This window comes from Diabrotica virgifera, chromosome 5 (genome assembly GCF_917563875.1).
Source record: "Diabrotica virgifera virgifera chromosome 5, PGI_DIABVI_V3a".
Classification (NCBI taxonomy): Eukaryota; Metazoa; Arthropoda; class Insecta; order Coleoptera; family Chrysomelidae; genus Diabrotica; species Diabrotica virgifera.
In genome coordinates, this window is record NC_065447.1 from 13,634,947 (window position 1) to 13,658,121 (window position 23,175).

Genomic DNA, 23,175 nt, shown 5'->3' on the forward strand with positions numbered 1-23,175 from the left:
TGTTACTTGTCAACTTCTTCCCTTTTCTTGTCTTCTACTACAGCCTCTCTCCATCGCTTTCGTGGTCTTCCTCTCTTTCTTTTATAAGCTGGTACTCTCCATCTCCATGCTATTTTCTTGACCACTCTGTCATCGTTCATTCTTTCTATATGGCCCAGCCACTGCACTGCAACCTTCTTGATTTTATTACGCTATCTATTTGTGGTTCTTTGTAAATATTATAAATTTCCTCATTTATCCTTCTTATATAGGTATATCCTTCTTCTGTTCTCTTCCCTCCTAATATTCTTCTGAATATTTTCCTTTCCCATCTTCTTACTGTTTCTTTTGTTGTTTGGTTGAGTATCCATCCCACATCCATATATCGCTATTGGTCTTATTATAGTCTTGTAAATCCTGAATTTCGTATTCCATGACAGCTTCTTTGATCTTAGTAAATAATTCATGGGAGGTTACACTGAATATTAAAGTGTATTTCAAGTGTTTTTGTTACCGAGCCGCAAAACTTATTGAACAGCCTAAATAAATATTGCAAAATGTATCGAAATCAAGGAAAATCGTAGTGTTTTCAATATTCAAGTACCAATCAAGAGCTTAATATCTTATTTATTTCACGCACAACACTTACTTATGATCTAAGTTATGGTAAAATCCTCCAGTAAGCATTTTCTTGCTAAAAGTAACTATATCTGGTGGATTGTCTAAGTTAAAATGCTCGTGGCACCACATTTTCCCAGTTGCACCTCCACCCGTTTGGACTTCATCAACCAAAAAGCCAGCGCCATGTTTCTTTGCAATTCTTTGTAGTTGTTGGAAAAATTCAGGAGATGCTTCATTGTCCCCTCCTTCCGACTGGATCGGTTCGATGATTATACCAGCAACTGGGCAACCTTAAAAAGAGAAAGAAAAGTTTTTTTATCTTTATCTGTTTATCTTCCTGATGCCTGATTTAGAATTCATGGATTTTCAGATACAGCTACGAGGTTATTTTGCCATCTTGTTATCTGTTTGCTATTATTTGTTGCTTTGGTCTTGTTTCCATCTATAGAAAACATTATACCCAATTGTTTCTCTTCCGATCTGGGTGGTTTTCAAGCTCATCGAGTTTTTCTCTCTGGCTTTTTCTTCCATTATCTCCAGTACTCTCACTTGCTTCAGGTTTCTGAAAATGAAGCGTTCAGCTACGTATCTGGACACTTTCTCTATTTCTCTTAAGCATTTGTAGTGGGCTACTTGTAACTTTTTTCTGTTTGTTTTGCGCGTGTGTCCCCCATACGAGGGATGCATATGTGATTATAGGTAGAATGACTGTATTTATTTGTCTGATATTTGTTTTTGTTGTTAATTTGCTTTTTTTCCTGCGAGTCCTCTGACGGCCGCTCTTGCTGCTTCTGTTTTTTGTATTGTTGCGTTTACATGTGGTGTACACCTTAGGCGTTTATCCAATGTGACTCCTAGGTATTTGGCTTCGTTTTTCCATTCGATGGGTCTGTTTTGTACTAATAGTTGTTCTTCTGGGTCAAATCTTCTCTTTTTGAAGATATCCACTTAAGCTTTTTCTGGATTTATTGCTATTTTTCATTGGATATAAGTACCAATCTTCTATTGTATCATTGTCGTTTGTAGATTTTTCAGGGCTGTATCCAGAAGGTTAGGTGTGTAGGTATATGCTATACAGTAGGGGTGAAAGCACTGCCCACCGTGGTACTCCGACCTCTGGAGTTTCATGTTCGGTTAGAACTTGCCCTCCTCTGACCCTGAACCTCCGGTCGCTAAGGGATGAGGCGATTAATCTTGTCATGGCCAAGCTGTATCACATTCTCTCATTTACCCTTGATGCCAGACTGTCAAAGGATTTGATTACATTCATATAATAAATCAGTAAATATATTCCAATCCTAACAAATTTATTAGAATGAGATAAAACATCGCTGATAGTTCAATAGATATTGGTTTCAATGCGTATATATAGATAAAAGATAAAAAGACAAAACGAACCTTTCTTGTTGTATTTCTCAATCAGTTCTTCTACGGCAGCTAAACATTTTTCATCTTCAAGTCGATTTTCCCTCTCGTTTTGTTCTAATGGATACTTATACTTTGGAAAAGGCGCCACTGGCCAGTCAAATGCGGGAATATCCAGTTTGTGTATAGCCTTGGAATGTGTAGTAGATAGAGTGCCTATGGTTCTGCCGTGGAAACCGCCATGGAAGGAAAGTAGTGATAGGTTTGGAGCACCAGGAGGTTGATTGACCATACATGAAGATTTTTCCAACTCTGAAAAGATTAATTTACAGGACACATTATACATGGTAGTTATCTATAAAAATGTAATTTCATTATTAAATTTTTTTTAAATTGGTTAAAATTTTAAAATTATAGATTTAAACTAGCCTTGTTTGGTATAAGCCAACTTTGTTGTTTACCAAAATTTCCGATATAATCAGCATTCACGAATAAACATCAAAAACTATTAAGGGGGAGGGGTATATGTTTTAAAATCAACAATTCAAGCACATTTTTGTGAATTTTTTTAACTATGGAAGAATTATTTTATTTTTAAAATAAATAAACATATTGAGTACAATTCAAAGAATATTAAAAAAAAAATCAAAGCAAAATATTAAAAACTAAGCCAAAGGTGGCAAATTTTTACAGACATCCCAAAAAAATGGATTTTGCGGTGGACGGAGGCTTAACAAATCGAGATTAAAAAACTAGCCTACTTAATAGCAACGATTTCAGCTGGACGTGTAGTGTGTCGGCATAAAATAAAACGATTGTGACGTCACATTTTAGAATTTGAAGTCGATTATCTCGAAGACGGTTAGAAATATCGAAATTCCGTTTTCAGATTTGGATTCAGAAGAAAAAACTACATAAGAATCTATCGATAAATTTGATCCGAGTATTGCAGGAGCGGCAACGCAATAACACACACACTTTTGCGAATTTATAAACGAAATGTTTTCGTTGAAAAAAATCGAAAATTTCAAAATTTTCAAATCATACCATCCCCTTAATGAAACAAAAAACTGTAAGAAGTAGTGGAATATACTTACCAGAAAAATCTACATCTTCTCCTCTCTGATGCTTTCTGTAAGCCATAAACAAGCATTTGTAGGCATTTTCGTTAGAACACGAACCGCACATCATCGTCATTACATTTGGTAGACCTGGTGACACTGACATCAGAACTTCTTTCAGTTTTTTCGGCCAATATTCTGTAGGGAAAGCACCAAGTGCTGGCCGGTTGACTAAAACTTTCTAAAAAAATAATTATTATTAAATATTTTACCAAGTATGATAGTCTAGGCGCCAAATAGAGGTCACCGTGTCCTTTTCAATTCTGATGGACAAACTCAACGGTTTCTTATAGATTTTTGGCTGCTGATTACGAATTTCGAGGGTGGATTTCGATCCGAGTGGTCAAAAAATTGTTATAAACAATTTAATTGTTTATAAATTGTTTATAAGGCTCTGGCTCATAAACTAAAAAAGATAAAAAATAATGTTTCAAATAAAATTTGTTCGTTAATAAAAAACGAACAAAAAACCGTTTACTAAACTTAAATCCAACAATTATAACTCAAAATATTGTAAAATTAGTAAAAAATGGAAATTGCAAATTGCAAAATAAGTATTTTTCGAAGCTTTATCGATCATAACTCGGCTTCTACGCATGAAATTGAGCCTTAGAGGGTCTCATTTTAAAGCTTAATTAATAGGCTTCCAAACAGAGTTTGTTAAATTACTTGATATTCATTTGCTTTAAAGTTATACCCATTTGAAATAATAATTTTCTTAAAAAAATTGTACATTAATTTGTTTATAAGGGTTTCAAGCAAATTTAAGCCATAAACATTTATACTTTAATTAACAATAATGATAAAAGAACTTAAAAGGAACATTTTGAGCTTACGAAAATGATTGTAAGTTTATCTTTTGCCAAGATATCGATATTTTAATAGTGCGCTCTGAGGAGCAAGATCGGCTCACCGCGTAAAGGTTCACGTGCTAACTTCTCGATGCAAATTATAATTTCTATGTATATATACGTTATCTTCATTGTTCATTTTTGAAGATCCTAATAAAATTTTATCATATAATTCTTATAATTAAGTCAGCATATTGTACCTCGTATCACCTTTCATTCTATTTACTTTGTCTCCTACTTTTTGTACTAAATGAGAAAATAAAAACATTAAGAACTAATATTTCAGAAATAGAACTAAAAAGTAAGTTGATATTACATATTTATTAATACTATTTTTACAAACTTTTTGTTTCATGCATCTGATTAGGGCTTCCAATCCCGCAGCCTGAGTTCAATCCCGGTATTTGCGGGACTACGAATTTTCAATCCCGCGGGATCTCGGTATTTGCGAGATCCCGCATATTGAAAATACTTCTTCAAAAAATACCCAAAACAGAATTTTAAATATCAACCAAAAAACACATTTTCCACTGAAAATTGATATAGTTTACTTATTTAGTTGCTATATTACTTAGCTATAGGGTACTATTATTTAGCTAAAGCTTTCAAGTGAACATGTTTGAGAAGGAAACACAACATATCCAAACTTTTGTCTGCCAAACTACTACGTATTTTAGAGGTAATATAGCCAGCAGCAGAAAATGCCCTTTCGGCTTCCACATTTGTCGGCGGTATTTCTTTTAAGGCTTTATATGTAAATGTAAGATATTTTCTCATTGACCCACCGGATTCATAGTCATTTATTTTTTTATAATGGGTGTATTAGCTCGAGATGGCGATTGGCAAAGTACATTAAATGCTGACGATATGGTCAACTAACTCCTGTTGCAATGTAAGATCAAGATAGGAATCCTGAAGGAACCCCTACATTGACGTTTCTTATACGTTCTCATTACGTCAGCATCTTCGTGATCATATTGGTCAGATGAATTTAAAAAGCTGAAGTTCATTCTCGTTACAAAACCGTTAATTTCTTTTCGAAGTTAACTTTTCGGTGGAAGATGAAAAGTTTCATCGATACACGATGCGTGGTAACTACGAGGATTTTGGAGATAAATCAGTAGTGAGTCACATTTCTACGTCGCGTCGTTGTAAAATATGTCTGCGTAAAGACAAAACTAATTCTGAAGCTAACATTGAATGATTATCTTCCATTTTCTTGATTATAAATTTGTGCGGCAGCGATCGCGCTGGCGAGGGGTAGAATTTATGCTTTTTTTCAGTCCCGCAAATCCCGCGGATCCCGCGCCTATAATCTCGCATCACGCGGGATTGAAAAATGGTGCGGGATCCCGCAATACCGAGATTTCGGTATTCCGGGATTGGAAGCCCAAATTTTAATCGAGATATACAGGGAATCTCAGCTTTTTTACATCTGCATAAGTTCTTTGAGCAATTTTTACAGTTACATGGTGGTACTAAGTCTGTTTTGTAGGCAGTAAAACTAAAACTTTCTGGGGCTTCAGAGTCTAATTATCTATATGATATAGATATAATCTATATGATATAGATATCTAGTAGATAGTGGATAGTATCCATATAAAGTGAATCTAGTTCTTTTGCAGCATCATCAAGGCACGTCAATTGTGTGTATGCCGCCACAACATAAATGCTCGTTTTATATGCAATCATGATGCTGCAAAATAACTCGATCCATTTTTATATGGATATCACATATTTGCTCATTTGTATGCGTAGAATCCGAGTTACGATCGATAAAGCGTCGAAAAATACTTGACTGTGAGCCGATGTTGCGCCTCATAGCGCGCCATTAAAATATCGATATCTTGACCAAAAATAAACATACGAACATTTTCTTAAGCTCAAATTATTCCTTTTGAGTTCTTCTATCATTATTGTTAATTAAAGTATAAATGTTTACAGCTCAAATTTATTTGAAACCCTTATAAACAAATTAATGTACAATTTTTTAAAGAAAATTATAACTTCAAACGAGTATAACTTTAAAACAAATGAAGATAAAGTAATCTAACAAACTTTGTTTGGAAGCCTATTAATTAAGCTTTAAGATGAGATCTTCTAAGGCTCATTTTCACGCGTAGAAGCCGAGTTACGATCGATAAAGCTTAGAAAAATACTTATTTTGCAATTTGCAATTTGCATTGTGCACAAATTTTACAATATCTTGAGTTATAATGGTTGGATTTAAGTTTAGTAAACATTTTTTTCTTCGTTTTTTATTAACGATCAAATTTTATTTGAAACATTCTTTTTTATCTCTTTTAGTTTATGAACCAGAGCCTTATAAACAATTAAATTTTTTATAACAATTTTTTGACCACTCGGATCGAAATCCACCCTCGAAATTCGTAATCAGCAGCCAAAAATCCATAAGAAACCGTTGAGTTTGTCCATCAGAATTGAAAAGGACACGGTGACCTCTCTGGCGCCTAGACTATGATGATCTATTTGAAATATCAAAGTTCATAATATTTCCAGAAAAACGGAAAATCTAACAGAAATGTAATCGAGCTCCTAACGTTGAAAACTCTTACTTTTAAAAAAATTTGGTGTGACAATTTTTTCTTAATGTTTAAGTTGCCTATGTTATGTTCTATTTTGAGTTATTCTAATTTATATACTCCAAAATAGACTAAAGATTATAATATATAAAAAGTAATCTAATACTTTGGTATAATGCGACAAATCTTTGATATTATTTTGACTTACCAGACTCTCCTCATCTTTGAAAACATTTAACATTTCTGGGTGGTTGTATCCTAGAGGCATCGATGAAATTTGCATAAATATATCTAAATATTTATTTCCATCCACATCTGCTATGTAATTTCCAATGGAATTTTGGTAATCGGCAAAAAATTGTATAGTTCCACTTTGCTGAAAAAAGAAAAGAAAATGTTATTTATTATATGGTTTTACAATTATAAGAATTTTACAATTTAGCTCTATAGTTTGAAAATAAATATCCAAAAAATCAAAGTAATGATCATCTTCTTCTTCTTCAGGTGCCGTCCTCGTTCCGAAGTTTGGCTATCATCAAGGCTATGCGTATTTTTGATACCGTAGATCTAAATAATTGGCAGCTGCTGCACTTGTACCAATCTCTTAAATTCTTCAACCATGAATGTTTTCTTCTGCCAATGGATCTTTTACCTATTATTTTTTCCTGAATAATTAATTGTAGTAGCTGGTACTTTTGTCCCCTCATTATATGTCCCAAGTATTGCAGTTTGCGCTTTTTAATAGTAAGCGCAATTTCTTTTTCTTTCTGCATCCTTCGCAACACTTCCATGTTTGTCACTCTCTCTGTCCACGATATTCTCAGTATCCTGCGGTACATCCACATCTCGAATGCTTCTATTTTCCTTGTATCGATCTTTTTCAGTGTCCAAGCTTCCATTCCATAGAAAAGAAGTGACAGCACGTAACATCTCATCAGGCGAATTTTAAGATTTAAACTTAGCTCTCTTCCGCATAAAACTGTTTTCATTTTGGTAAAAGTAGCTCTAGCTTTTTCTATTCTGATCTTGATTTCTTCAGAGTTGTCGTTGTTTTCATTAATCACAGTTCCCAGGTAATTATATTTTCTAACACGCTCAATTCTTTGATCATGTACGGTTATGTCAGAAAAATTTTGTGGAGATTTCGACACCATCATTATTTTTTTTTTTGATGTTAAGTGATAAACCGAACTTTTCGCTGCACTCTACTATTCTGTTTATCAGTGTTTGGAGATCTTCCGGAGTTTCTGCTATTAATACTGTGTCATCAGCGTATCTCAAATTGTTTATTAAAATGCCATTTATTTTAACTCCTATATCTTGGTCAGCAAGGGCTCTGTTTATAATATCTTCTGAATATAAGTTAAACAAGGTTGGTGAAAGTATGCATCCCTGCCTTACGCCTTTTTTGATCTCGAGTTCCTCGGTTGTTTCCCGTTCTACTCTTATATTCGCCTTCTGGTTATAGTAAATATTGAAAATAATTCTGAGGTCCCTTTTATCCAAGTTTTTCTCTACCAACAGTCTCATCAGGTGTTCGTGGCGAACTTTATCGAACGCCTTGTTGTAGTCAATAAAGCACATATATATATATATCCTGGTTAACATCCAGGCATCTTTGGCACATGATATTAAGTGCAAATAGTGCTTCCCTTGTTCCAAGCCCGTTTCGAAACCCGAACTGAGTATAGTCTGTTCGCTAAACTCAGACGCAACTTTCTAGATGTTTTAGTCGGTAATTTTACTAAAATTGGCAAAAAATAATTACTAAATAGTTAATAATCACTAAATAGTTAGTAATTTTGCCAATTTTTGCAAAATTGGCAAGAAACATAAAAATTATAGACTAAAATATCTAGCCAGGTGCGTCTGAGTTTAGCGAACCGACTATATCACTGATGTCAGCGTCTAGTTTTTTGTGAATTCTTGTATGTATCACTTTAAGAAATACTTTTAGTGTGTGTCCCATTAAGCTTATTGTGCGATGGTCGGTGCACAGTTTTGCGTTTGTTTTCTTTGGAATAGTCACAAAAGTTGACAGAAGCCATTCCTTAGGTATTTCTCCCGTTTTATAAATGCAGTTAAAGAGGTCAACCAAAACATTTACTGTTTCATCTAATGATCATCGATAGAATAGAAACAACCAAACAGATAAGAAACATGGCAGGGTACGAAGTGGTCAGAACTCAGGCTTCTGAGTAACTGATATACAGTGCGTCCATAAATTAACTCATAAATTCATTATTAGCCAAATAAACAACATTATTAAAAATTACCGAAACAGGTCGATTTTTATTTTTAAATTACGATTTTTTGGCATATATATCGTACTTGTGACGTCATCCATCTGGGCGTGATGACTTAATCGATGATTTTTTTAAATTAGAATAGGGGTCATGTGATAGCTCATTTGAAAGGGTATTCAATTCTCTATTCAGTAATATAATCATTAATATAATTATTTATACAAGGTGTCCAAAAAATGTATTTTAATTAAATTAATTGAGACAAAAAGAAGAATGTATGTAATTTATTTAATTTCAAATACGTTTTACTGTTGACAGAAAACAGAAAAAAAAATGTTTATTTGACAAATAAATGTTGTTTTTCGCTAAAATTCAATGTTAAAGCCGCCACCCACCTGCCTCTTTGCAGTTTGAACATTTCATTAAAGCGAAAATAAATGTTTATTTTTCAAACCAAATTTTTTTCTGTTTTCTGAGCAGTTAAATGTATCTAGAATTAAATAAATTACATACATACATTATTCTTTTTATGTCAATTAATTTAATTTAAAAATTTTTTTTGGATACCCTGCATAAATAAATATGTTAATGTTTATATTACTGAATAGAGAATTGAATACCCTTTCTAATGAATTATCACATGACCCCTATTCTTATTTAAAAAAATCATCGATTACGTCATCACGGTCAGATTCATGACGTCACTAGTATGATATATACGCCAAAAAACATAATTTAGAAATAAAAATCGACCTGTTTCGGAAAAATCTAATAATTGAAATAAATAACGAAAAACGAAACCGTCTATTTTTGTATTTTTACAAATCTAATAATATTCTTTATTTAGCTAATAATGAATTTATGCGTTACTTTATGGACGCACTGTATAACTGAAAATATGGAAGAGCATTACTATTTCCTATTGTCACCTACGTGTAAAAAACATGGACGTGGAAAAAATCCTATTCGAAGAGAATGATAGCATTTGAAATGTGGGTCTATCGTAAAATGTTGCGCATACTATGGACCGCTCGTTACACAAATATTTCAATATTAGAATGACTTAAAACAAGAACTAGATTCACCACGACTATCAACCAAAATATATTGAGATGTTTTGATCATTTAACTAGAAGAGGAGGCATGGAACGAATGATAGTTGAAGGTAATGTAGCGAACAAAAGATCCAAAGGAAGATCTCCAGTACTATGGTCAGACCAAATAAGGGACATACCTGGTCACTCATTTTCTGAAGCAAAACAACATGCACAGGACAGAGGTAATTGGAAAGAAAGAGTCAAACAGATTACATCATGCAACTATATCCTTCCGAAGAAGAAAATATATAGGAGTATCCTTCTCTAGTTTGGTTATAATTTTCAAGGTTTTTTCCAGAGGCAAATTAGTTAGTGAATTTTTCTTATGGTGCTTTCTCCTTTAGTGGAGGTTAGCGACTACACTGGCAAATCTGTCTCTGTTTAATGCGGCTCTAAACAAAGATGTTGAATCAAGGTTGGTCTAGTCGCTGATATTTCTAAGCCATGAAATCTGGCGCCTACCGAGACCCCGTTTTCATTCAATCTTATCCTGGATAATCAGTTGTGCAAGGCGGTACTTTTCGTTTCTCAATATGTGTCCCAGGTAACTAACTTTTCTAAATTTAATGATTTTTAGCAGTTCCCTATCTGTATCTATTCTCCTCAGAACATTTTCGTTGGTGGTGTGGGTTGTCCAAGGTATTTTCAAGATTCTTTTATAAGCCAGAGTTCAAAGTCTTCTAACTTGTTCATCAGTGTTGTGTTGTGTCCATGCCTCCGTTCTATACAAATGTATTGACCACACATAACAATGCAGAAAACGACATCTAAGGCTGATATTAATGCTACTGTTACAAAATAAGCTTTTCATTTTGATAAACCCTTGTCGGGCTACCTCTATTCTCGCTCTTATTTCTTTATAATCAAGTTGATTGTTGAACCAGCAACCAAGATTTGTATTGGTTTACGTATTCAAGCTGCTGGTGTTTCACATATATTAGAAGGGGTAAATTTTTATTCCTTGATATTTTCATAACCTTGGTTTTCGCAGTATTGATCTTCATTCCCATTTTTCCACAACTCTCAATAACCCTATCCAACAGTATCTGCAGACTATGGTCCGAATCAGTCATTAATACCGTATCATCTGCATAGCGGATGTTATTTACTCTCTGACCGTTTATCCTGATTCCTTCTGAAGAGTGCGATAAAGCGTTCGCAAATATTACCTCAGAGTAGACGTTAAACAGTATGGGTGATAGCACACAACCCTGTCTAACATCTCGTTGTATTTCAATTGGCCTTGACGTGTTACCATTGGTCTTTATGATTGCTGTCTGATTCCAATAAATAGCCTCTATAATTTTAGAATCTCTTTTGTCGACTCCGATGTCGTTCAATCTCTCTATCAAGGTCTTATACTTCACCCTATCGAACGCTTTTTCAAAATCTATAAAATAGACTAAAAAGGTCTGCTTGCTGATCTTTGTGCCCGAGTTTGAAGACAGAATATTGCTTCTCGTGTCCCCATACCTTTCCTAAAATTGTTCCCCAAATTGTTCTTGACCGGTGACTTCGTCACATCTTTTATATATTCTGTTCTGTATAATTCGTAAGAAAAGCTTCAGAAGTTAATGAATAGGCTGGTAATATCAAAACTGATTAGCATTTTGCAATATATTATTTGTATCTAAGATACAAGAAAGGAAGACTTACTGTCACAGTATCTAGTTCTGAAATGAGCTGCTTCGATTTTGGTCCAGGTATTTCCGAGGTGACTACGATTGGTTCTTTGGGCTCCCCGGGTAAAATTGTAGAAGCCGCCCGAACACCACCTGCAAACATTTTTTTTAATACCTGTTTTTATAATACAACAAAATGTGAGGTCAAGAATCCACGACCTCATTTAGGTATTTTTAATCCAGCTAAAATCAATCTTAAACAATTATTAGTTTTCGACAAACAAATTTAAGTCGTTCAATAAAAATTCATAAAATAACCATTTGTCAATGACAAAATACTTTTAGTGTTAATAAAAATATTCGATAAAATTTTGACGCATTATTTCTATTGGTACTTAATCATACAAAATATTCAGTCACTTCAGAAAAATAGTACGTAGTTAAATAAATTATTTCATTGGTGTTCTATTGACATTTGTTTCTCACTCAAGAGGCCTTCTCAGTATTTCTTCAAAGTATTCATCGTAGAGAAGTGGTGACAGCACACAGCCCTGTCTCACCCCTCTTATAATTTTTTATGATGTGTTTTCATGAATGCGTACTATTGCTCGTTATTTATACAGAGGTTCTCAAAGTGGGTGACGCGGCACCCTGGGGTGCCTCAAGAATTTGCCAAGGGTGACGTGGAACATTTAAGAAAAGTCGAAGAACCGGCCGCTGCGCCACTGTGTGGTGCAAGGATATTTGAATATCAAATGCACTGTATTTTATTGATCTGAAATAAAGTTTATATTGAAATCAAATGAGCCTCAGAATTATATTTTTTTCATCTTTTGTCGTTTTCCAAATCGCTTCAAGGGTTGGTGTGCCTCGAAATATTTTTGTGGTGGTGCCGCGACTAAAAAAGTTTGAGAACCAGTTTATAATACAGTGATGAGCACGCTAATAACCGGTAAAATAACGCAAAAGATGGAAAACATATTAAGTTGTGAGATAAACAGCAATAAAACTAGTGGAGGTGAGAAATTTAGCGATAAAAACCTACAAATTTACATTCTATTTATTGTTTCCTATCTTTAGACGTATCTTGAGTATATGGAACATCAGACTCTTGGTACAGTAATCGTTGACTTTTCTAGAGTTTATCTTCCTATAGAGGAAAATAAAGGTCGAGGTGAACCATTTACCAAACTTTCATCATCATCATCACCTAAACGTTATCGTTCATTGCTGAATATAGACCTCATCTAAGCTTCTTCACGTCTTCCTGTCTTAAGCCACCACCATCCAGTTCCCGGCAGTTCTCTTTACATCGTCACTCCAGCGCGTTGGTGGTCAACCTCTGCTTCATTTGTCCGTTCGCGTATTCTGTCTCTCCTTGTGATTCCTAGCACGTCTCTCTCTCTCTCTCTCTCTGTCTCTCTCTCTCTCTCTCTCTCTCTCTCTCTCTCTCTCTCTCTGCTCCGTATTTTATCACCGGCAATACGCATTGTTCGTACACTTTTCTCTTCAGCCATATGGGCATATCATTTTTACATATTTCCCATAGCTTAACTCATCTCAGCCCAAACCTATTCTGCGCTTTATCTCGTGCATTTGGTTATTCTTTCCAATTTATATCTCGTGTCCAAGGTATTTATACACGACATGTATAAAATTTATAAAAAATGTATAAATTTAAAGAATAGGTAATTCGTCTGTCACAGGATTTTCCATTTTGAGTGGTCTTTAGAGCATGTAGATCTTCGTTCGTAATTTCTCCCTTTCTTAGAACCATGTGTACTCTATTTTCCGCTTTCGTCTTCGAACAACTCTTCGCTGTATTGTTTCTAGCGTTTTAGTTTTTTCTTAGTCTCAATTAAGGTGTTCCCACTCTTGGTTAAAAGTAGCAAAATATAATTTCTTCGGTGTACTCCTTCCATCTCTCTTTTTTAAATTTCTATGTACATATGTTGAACCGGTCATAAATATCGTAAAGTTCTTCGATCTCCTTTATGGTAGGGGAGCAAAGTATTAGACCTGGATCCCACGTACCAAAAAAAAGTTGATTAATAGCAAGCTGAAAATTTGTTAATAGCTTAACAGTGTCTAGTCGGACAAACTTTGATGTATGGGAACACTGGAACAGGGGAAGTTTTAATTGTGGAACAGTTTAAAAATTTGGAACATCAGACTACGAAAACGTTCCATGTATTTTGTCGGACAGAACTTCCAATTGATTTGTTACCATTTCATAAAACGCTCATGCAAAAATCAGACTGGCATTTATCACCAACTGGGCATTTTAATGAGTGGAAGTGGAACACGAAGAACATATCAAAAGGAATCATGTTGGTTAGTAATAGCAGTCTGATTTTTGCATGAGAGTTTAATGAAATGATAACAAATCAATTGGATGTTTTGTCCGACAAAATACATGGGATGTTTTCGTAATCTGACGTTCCAAATTATTAAACTGTTCCACAATTAAATCTTTTCCTGTTCCATTGTTCCCGTACATTAAAGTTTGTCCGACTAAACACTTTTAAGCTATTAACAAATTTTCAGCTTGCTATTAATCAACTTTTTTTTGGTACGCGGGATCTAGGCGTATATGCTAAATGTGCAGTCACTCGAGCGTTATAGGGACCTATTGGGTTGTGAAGAATAGGTACTAAAACCAAAAAAAGTTAAGTAAAATTTTTCATTTTAGTTAGTGGGGACTTTCTATTTTTAATTTAATTTTCCATTTCCAACAATAGTTTTTTTTTAGATTCGAATAAAAGTTACTTATTTTTACGTGAGGAATCCAAATCTGCAATAAAAATGGGGGCTCCCATTTAAGATTTTAAAGTAACCCCCTACCCCACCTTCGTGAGGGGTCGTGTTCGGTGCCATTCGATAGATTTTTGAAAAATTTTGAGCATCTATTTTTTAGTTTTTCGATCTGTCATTCATTTCCCGAAATATTCGTTTTTTTCTTGTGAAATTTTGGTACTCACCCATTTCCTTACGCTCCGCTCAAATCGTCAGATTTTTGAAATATACACTGTTTCGCATGTACTTAACTTCCTTATCTTAATCTGACGATCTCGGGTTTTTTTAAGGATAGATTTTTTTTCGGCCCCCCCCTTAACGAACTCCTCTGCATTAAGAGCCAATATATGGTAGAGGTACATTTTCAGGGTACAAGGTTTCTCCCCATGTAATAATCTGACGCGCTCGAGTAACTGCAAAAATCTCCGCTTGGGCTCCCCTACCATTACATTTCCCCTGAGAGTATACTTGTTTTGTTTCTTTGATTTTTTTCTGATCCCATTGTTAATAGTTAGGTATTTGAGAATGCCTTTGTCTTTGTCCTTGGTTCTTGGCTTATCTACGCTATTTCATCATACTCAATGTCTTATCGTTCATCCATCTCTCTTTTTTCTTACACACTCTTTCAATATCTGTTTGCATGTGCATGTATTGAGGAAACAGCTTTTTATTGTCTCCCACTGTTGATTTATGCTGATTTGCTGATATTAAAGCTGTCAGATATTTTCTATTGGAGATATCCTCTTATACCAGAGTGCTCCAATTTAATTATTTCCAATCTATGAGTTTTATTGTGTTTCTTGATGCGTTTTAAGTTTAAGTATAATATTGATGATTATTGGGTTGTGATCGGATGAGACATCTGCTCCTGGATATGCTTACACTGCTTTGATAATATTAAGATATCTCTCATTTTGTGATATAGTTAATATGATTTTTGATTATATTAGGCTCTTGACAAAATTATACTAACCGATCCCCCTTTCATTAGGCTTCCTGAATCCATGGTCTCCTTTTATTCTTCCAGATCTTCCTTTGCCAATTTTTCGTCGCCCACAAGTATAATGATTTTGTTGTTCTTAGTTATTTTCAAGGCATCACCAATATGCTGATAGAACTTTCTATTTCTTCTTGCCTGATGCTCATACAAAATTATTGCCCATATACAAGTAAAATATACAGAGTGGGCCAAAGAAAAGAGTCCACCTCGATATTTGGCAGTATTTATTAGATTTTAAAGAATTGACGAACCAGGTCGATTTTTGATCTGAGGGGGACACATTTTTACTGTACATACATCTATCATTTGTCAACCCCCTCCCTTTCACTTCCCATACCCCTTATTTTTAAAAAGGGAATAGGGATCGTATGCTAGCTCATTTAAAAGGTTATTCAATTCTCTATTCAGTAATATAAACATTAACATAATTATTACAGAGTGTCCAAGAATTCCTTTTTTAATTATATTAATTGACACAAAAAGAAGAATGTATTATTATGTATCACTTTATCAATCATAGATAGAGTAAAAATTTAAATTTTTAATTATAACGCGGTCACATAAATCGGATACACCCTGTATATTGATTTGTAACTATTTAGTAGAAGGTAGCTTTTACGCAGTGGGTTTCTCCTTAATGAGTTTTTCCCTGAAGACTTAAAGACATTTGTAAATACAGTGAAGTGAAATGACAATGTATTTCGGATTATAATTTAAAAATATTGTTTGTTACGGGAAGGGAAAATCCACAGGTAGCTGTAATTATTAGTTTTTAGAAAAATAAAGGTAGAGAGATTTGGAATTTTAAGTCTGTTTGTTTAAACACAAGAATTTTTGTATAATTTCCGAAAAGTGATTAGTTTGAGTAGAAGTATTGTTTGAAAGAATGGCTGGGTTTTTCGAATGGAAAAGAGAAATGTTTCTGATTAGCTTGGCAATTTCGAAGGGGGAAAGAGAGGTTTTGAATGTTCAGACAGTTTGGAAAGGAAAGATTATTGTGTTGCGGGCATCCGAGAAGGGCAGTCGAAAGTTTTCGCGTAGAGTTCAGAAGCAAGTACTAGTGGTTTTGTTTGTTAGTGGAGAGTAGCTGAAAAGTGGAACGAGAGACAAATCAAATCGAGAAGAAATACCTCTTTGATTCTGTAAAGTCCAAGAGAGTAAGTTACAAGATTTATCGTTATTAAAATTATTTGTGACACCAAGTAAAAAAGATACTTGGTCTCAGGAGATTATTATTGCGAGAAAGAGAGGAGAGAGTTTTGGGAGTTTATTGAACGAGTACTGGTCAAAAGCGGTCTGGCTTGTGTTTTGGAGGAATAGTTGCTGGTATGCTGCTGGATTGATGCTGAGAACGGAGAGGGCTTTGATTGGTAGCCTAACATAATCAACAAGGAAGAGCTGTTTGGGTCGAAAAGAGACATCATTGTGTGTGAATCAAAAAGGTCAGTCAATAACTTATGTGATAGATGTTCTTTATAATCAGAAGTTAAAATATTTGCGTAAAAGCATATGAATATTAAGGTTCCAATATTTCAATAATTTAATAGGAAGTATAAGTAGTTTTGCAAATACCTAAATTTGTTTGTTTAGCTTAATTTATAAATGGTATCAGGAACAAAGCGATAAATATTTGTTTAAATTATATTAATTATATGGTAAAAGTTTCATTTGGACAATTATGCCCACAGGATTTAATTGATAGATTTTCAGAGCATTGCTTTTAATAATAAAGGTATTTGTATGTGCTTATTTATGATTTTTCTATTTATTTCCTTTTCCTATTTTATCCCGATAAGGATAAACTAAGAGATACTGAAGCCACGAGAAAAGTTAAGTATAACCTAAGATAATTTTAGTCAATTTTTATGACAAAAAGGCACCCTGAGATTTTTTATTAATTTTTTATGTATGATTTGCGTCAATTTAATAATTAATGAAATAAATACTCAATTAAAATAAAAGTAATAGAAAGCAGATCATAACAGTACTTATGTACTTTATTTATGTAATTCAAAATACATTCTACTGCTGTCACAAAACAGAAAATGTTTTTTGATAAATAAACATTGCTTTTTGCTTAGTTTCAATGTTCAAGCTGCCACCCATCTGCCTCTTAGTAGGTTGAATATTGAATTTAAGCAACAAACAATGTTTATTTATCAAATAAACATTTTCTTTCTGTTTTCTGTCAGCAGTAGAATGTATTTAGAGTTAAATAAATTACATACATTCTTCTTTTTGTGTCAATTAATTTAATTCAAAATAATTTTTCTTGGACACCCTGTACAAATAATTATGCCAATGATAATATTAATGAATAGAAAATTGAATAACCTTTCAAATGAGCTAGCACACGACCCCTATTCCCTATTTACAAATAAAGGGTGGGGGATTTGGAAGGGAGGGTGTTGACAAATGACAGATGTATGTACCGTAAAAATGTGTCCCCCTTAGATCAAAATCGACCTGTTTGGTGGACACTTTTGTTTGGCCCGCTGTGTATATTAATTTTCCCACAAAAAGTTTTTGTTTACGGAAAGGAAAAACAGATTTTGAAATGGACATTAACGAGATAGTACGGATCTGCGAGAAATGTTATTAAAATAGTTAATATTATCGTTAACAATTTATTACCATCTAGTGATAATTATACGTTATATAATGTACAAGGATAAAAAATATATATCAAAGTCAATGACGCATTTCCATTATAAATGCAATGTTTATAAAAATAAAAGCCTTATAAATTATTTATACAAATACGACATAGTCTTAATTGTTTAGAAGTATTTATCTGGTGCCTATTGTGTTAAACATAGTGTTTGTCAAGTAATCAGAAATAGCACAGAAAAGAACGAAAAATACAAAAGATGGTTAAACCTGAACAAGAAGCAACATGGAATGAATCTAAAGAATTACAAAGATGAGTAAAACGGATGAAAAGAAGAAGAGAGAAGAGAATCTATCATTCATTTCTCCCCCCTCTCTCTCTCTCTTTCTTTCTCTCTCTCTCTCTCTACGTCTCTATCTGTCTACGTCCTTCCATTCAGATCTCTCTTGTGCCCTTCTTCTCCATTATCTTATGTTCATGGTTTTCAGGTCGTCTTCCACGTCATCCAACCGCAAAAAAACAAATTAAGTTTTTAAAATTTATGTCACCTTTTTCTTCCCTTGAACTTTAAATTTGAATGTAAAATTTTGGAAATTCTAAAAATATACCAGGGACGCATGAGTTCAGTGTTAACAATTCATTTAAATATTAGATAAGATTAAACAATCAAACTTTTGTTTGAAAAACTCTTAAAAAACTTTTTGAGTATGTTTTTTAAATGCGGATAAAAATATAATTTTTTATAATTACCTACTATTTTGTTTTACTGGGTATTATGTATTATACAGTGCGCTGGAATAAGTGTTACCCTCCTTTATTAACTTATTTATTTTTAGCACATAAGCAAAACGCTCGGACATGTCGATTTTTAAAATTATCATAGTATATTATAGCACCAATGTTTCGAACTTTACGCGATCCCTCTTCAGGTGACAGACATAACTTTGATTTTTTTTAATGGGAATGTACATCATGTGACACCTCATTTAAAAGCTTTTGAAATACAGATTACAAAAATGTATAATACTTTAATTTTTACTTTTTAAACGCGTTTATTTTTTTCGAATCCTGAGAAAACTAATAAGTATTTTTGAAAAATGTAAACGCAGAATAAAAGATTACATTATTACCGAGGGCAGAAAGTCACTCAGAATAAACAAAAAGTTTCTTTTGAATGATATATTTGAAATTAAAAATCAGACTAAATTTTCTCTTTTTTTCACCCCTGTGACTTATTAAAATAAACATTATAGAAGTTCTCAGGGACTGTCGACCATTAATAATACTGTAATATTTCATTCTGCGTTTAAACTTTTCAAAACTACTTATTAGCTTTCTCAGGATTCGAAAAAAATGAATGCATTAAAAAATAATTCGACCGAAATTTTGCGCCTACGCTCTTAAAAAGGATTAAAGTAAATTACATTTTTGTAATCAGTATTTCAAAAGCTTTTAAATGAGGTGTCACATGATGTACTTTCCTATATAAAAAATCAAAATTATGCCTGTCACCTGAAGGGGGATCATTATTTTCATAGAAAGTATTGGAGAATCAAAAAATTTAACTAAAATCGCAATTCCGCCAGTGGCGTAGAATTTGGAAAGGGTCAACCATACACTTTCCCCCGTCGTACGCCTCTGGTAATAGCCAGAAATGTTTGTTTAACATAATGTAGTAGTTTGTACAGTACCTATACTTCCTGACAAGTATGAAAAGGATACGTCGAATAGTTTTAAAATGCTGAGCAAAAATAGTTTTTAAATTTTTAGATAAAACACCCTGTAACTCAGTAAGGAACCACATTTTATTTAAGTGTTTTAGGTTAAATCTTCGTATTTTGTGATAAGGTTTCTCCAGTTACTATATGGACAATTATTAATGAAACACCCTGTATAACAGTATTCTTAAAACCTTTGTACTTTAGGGATGTGAAACTTGAAAACTCAACAAAGGAACGAACCAAAAACTCCTCGTTCTGGAAACCGATTTTTGTCGACGATCAGTAGGTATATTCCGAATTACGCACACGCACGTAACAAATGGAAAAATAAGACAAATTATAGACAGCACAACCAAAATCATAGAAGAAACACAGCAAAAACTGCTAATGTTAGACATAGTCACAGAGTAGGGATGGCGGTTTTTGACAAAACACCGGTTTTCGGTTATACCGGTTTTTTTTCTTACGGTTTAACCTGGCGGTTATAACCGGCCAAAAAACCGGTTTTTGGAAAAACCGGTTTTCGGTTTTTTTAATCCAATAGGTTACAAAGTTACATTTACAATGCACTTTAGTTTGCGATACTCCATACGACTCGATATCAATATGATCAAAATTAGTACTATCGAAAGATCATCAATATCAATATAAATAAAACACAATTTTTAATAAAACCATTTTATTCTATTAATTAATATATTTATTTATTATTTTATTATTATTATATATTTATTAATTATTATTAAATATAATATAGCGTAAGATTAATATATACATTGGATCGAAATAAAATTTGATTTGTGTGAATCCCAAAGATTTGTGAATTTCAGTAGTCAGATGTAGAGAACAGTAAACCAAAATTATTATTATACTACTGCTCAACAGAGAGCGCTGAAATAATTCAGGTTGTATCGTCATTGAATATATTATGAGAGTAGAATATAATATGCAATTGTTGTATTCAATTAATGATGCAAATTTAATTTACCATTTAAAAATATAATCCTCTAAAATACCCACCAATTTTCCTCTCCTCCCAAACCCAAAAAAATCCCCAACCATTTCAACTTATAAAAAATTTCCCAGACTCTTTGAAATGGGATTTAAAAAAAATAATATCAACATAAATATTTTACTTAAAAATAAATTGGATAATGCAATTTATCTTTTATTTTTACTACCATCAAAAAAAATTTATCATGTATTACTTTTAACACATTTGTATATTTGTAGAATAGGTACATTTTAACTCATTTAATACTTCCTGTATGGGTGTACCGTTTTGAAAACGTAGGGAAATTCTTGGAGATTAGTATTCGTAATCAGTAATTCGATATTCATAGTCAGAGCATTATTTTTGGTAATCAGAAAAAGTCATTCACCCACTTTCAATGTCAAGAGTTAAGTGTGAAAAATAGATGATGTTTGCGTCTAATTCAACCAGATCATTTCTTATGTAAATATTATGATTACAAATACCTTTTCAAGGAAATATTATAATAAAACTTATAAGTTGTTTCTGGCTGATGTGAGATTGCACTTTCAGTTTGCTTCTGTATTTTATAAAATAAAATAAAATTTGAATTATGGTTTTGTTTGGAATAATTACTTGAGAATAATAATTATGATTGGGATCCAAAATAATACCTAACCCAATCCTAATCACTGTGAAAACCTAATAACCGGTTTTTACTTTAAAAAGAAAAAACCGGTTATAACCGGGACAAAAAACAACCGGTAAAACCGGTTATTTCGAAGTAAAAAAACCGGTTTTAGGTTTAAACAGGAAGTTTTTTCCCATCCCTATCACAGAGATCTACAACCAGGAGACTGTGCCGATAGACGTAAAGTAAATAGAGATGGAACAGGAAGTGTGAAGATGTTAACCAAAAGACGCGGGTTTTTCAGAAAAATTAAAGAAGGGGAAGAATATGACGAAATGAATTTGGGCCATTTTAAAAACATTTACTTAAAGTGATAAATAATGATGAAAGTGATATAATTGACGATATAACAAATATAGAGAAATCCTAAGAAGAAACTGACGAAAATCTTGCCAAATACAGTGAAAATTAAATAAGAGATGCATTTGACATTATCATCTTAGATCTCAGGAGAATGTACCTGATCAAATCTTCATGCGTTTGAAAAATGTGAAAAATTTGATGAAAAAAAAATTATTTTTAAAAGGAATATTAGAAAAATTGGCGATTAGTTTTCTTTGCTGTTCATCAATTTATGAACTATGAATAGGTACCTACATGTAAGGACATGATTTTTGTAAGTTTAAATATGGATTGATTTGATAACAATCAATCATTATCATAATAAAATGACGAATATTTACTCACTTGTTTTAGCTGCATTTTGAACTACCGTGGTTAGAGACTTGGCCCACATGATTCGAATATCAACGCACTGAAAAACAACAGCAATAAAGCAGAACACGCGATGCTTTATTTTATTCAATTGAAAATTACGCGTCTAAAAACATTCACCTTCGTGGGGAAATAATAATCAAGTGTGTATTCGTATTATGTATGCGGGTATTTTAGTAATATAGCTCGGGCAAGTTGTTTTTCGTCAGCGCCTGCACTGAAGCTTTTTATCAAGATACGAAGATTATAAATCAAGATCAGCTATGAATGTTATAATATATCGTAAAACCTTGTATTGCTTATAACAGATCTTGTTATAAACTTAGTTTATTTGCGATATTTATTTCTATATTATTATTCCCCCATAAGTATGCGAATATTGTGAGAGATACATATTTATGAGGGAGTAACAAGTAGCAACTAGCGTTACAGGACAGGTGAAGGTGTGGGAGAAGCTGATAAATTTCATGTGAAAGTAGAATTGCATCAGGATTCGGTGATTGGTCCTTATTTATTTTCCTTAGTATTGGATCAGTTGGTAATACTATGGAGATGTAGGGTGGTATTTACCCTTGAAACCCTTGGTGTGGGATTGGTCAGCAGGAATACACTTATTTACCCATCAGTACTTTATTGGTTGTTAATTACAGATGTTTAATATGGATAGTAGGTACTCAGCTGAAGATGCCAATCATTATATACTCGTATTATTCTAGGCGGCAGGTAACCCAAAACCTAAATTAATCTCTCGAAATCTAACTAATAATAATTCCCGTATTATTCTGCGTGTATCTTTATTAGATCGATTTGTTTGTATACAATTTACTTTCATTTCTATGTCAAGTTTGTATGTGTATGATATAATAATATGTTTTCTACTTGCTCCGCAGAGGTCACTGTGTCATCAAAATTTGTACTCCACATTAGTGATGTTGAAAAAGTAACTATTCGTTACAAAGTACTCGTTACTTACGAATACCGAAAGTAACGATTACTATAGAGAGAGGCAAATCGTTACTTTGATTACTCTGATTACTTCGTTACTTTGATTACTCTGATTACTTCGTACCAATCGTATCAGAGCTAGTAACGACTATTGTATCTACTTTGATTACTTTGATTACTCTGATTACTTCGTTACTTCGTACCAATCGTATCAGAGTTAGTAACGACTATTATATCTACTTTGATTACTTTTATTACTCTGATTACTTCGTACCAATC

At 33.1% G+C, this 23,175-nt stretch overlaps 1 protein-coding gene across 2 annotated transcripts in view; it reads right to left on the minus strand.

Moving 5' to 3' along the window:
- Positions 1-22,192, minus strand: part of LOC114326934 (4-aminobutyrate aminotransferase) — a 43,692-nt gene extending 21,500 nt beyond the window's left edge. For both annotated transcript variants that reach the window (XM_050651297.1, XM_050651296.1), the window contains exons 1-6: positions 21,925-22,192; positions 11,480-11,598; positions 6,689-6,856; positions 3,063-3,267; positions 1,999-2,277; positions 629-890 (exon numbers count right to left, since the gene is read on the minus strand). In XM_050651297.1, coding sequence (XP_050507254.1) covers positions 629-890; positions 1,999-2,277; positions 3,063-3,267; positions 6,689-6,856; positions 11,480-11,598; positions 21,925-21,973 — 1,082 coding nt within the window. In that variant the 5' untranslated portion in view covers positions 21,974-22,192. The remainder of the gene's footprint in view (positions 1-628; positions 891-1,998; positions 2,278-3,062; positions 3,268-6,688; positions 6,857-11,479; positions 11,599-21,924) is intronic.
- Positions 22,193-23,175: the final 983 nt, after the last annotated feature.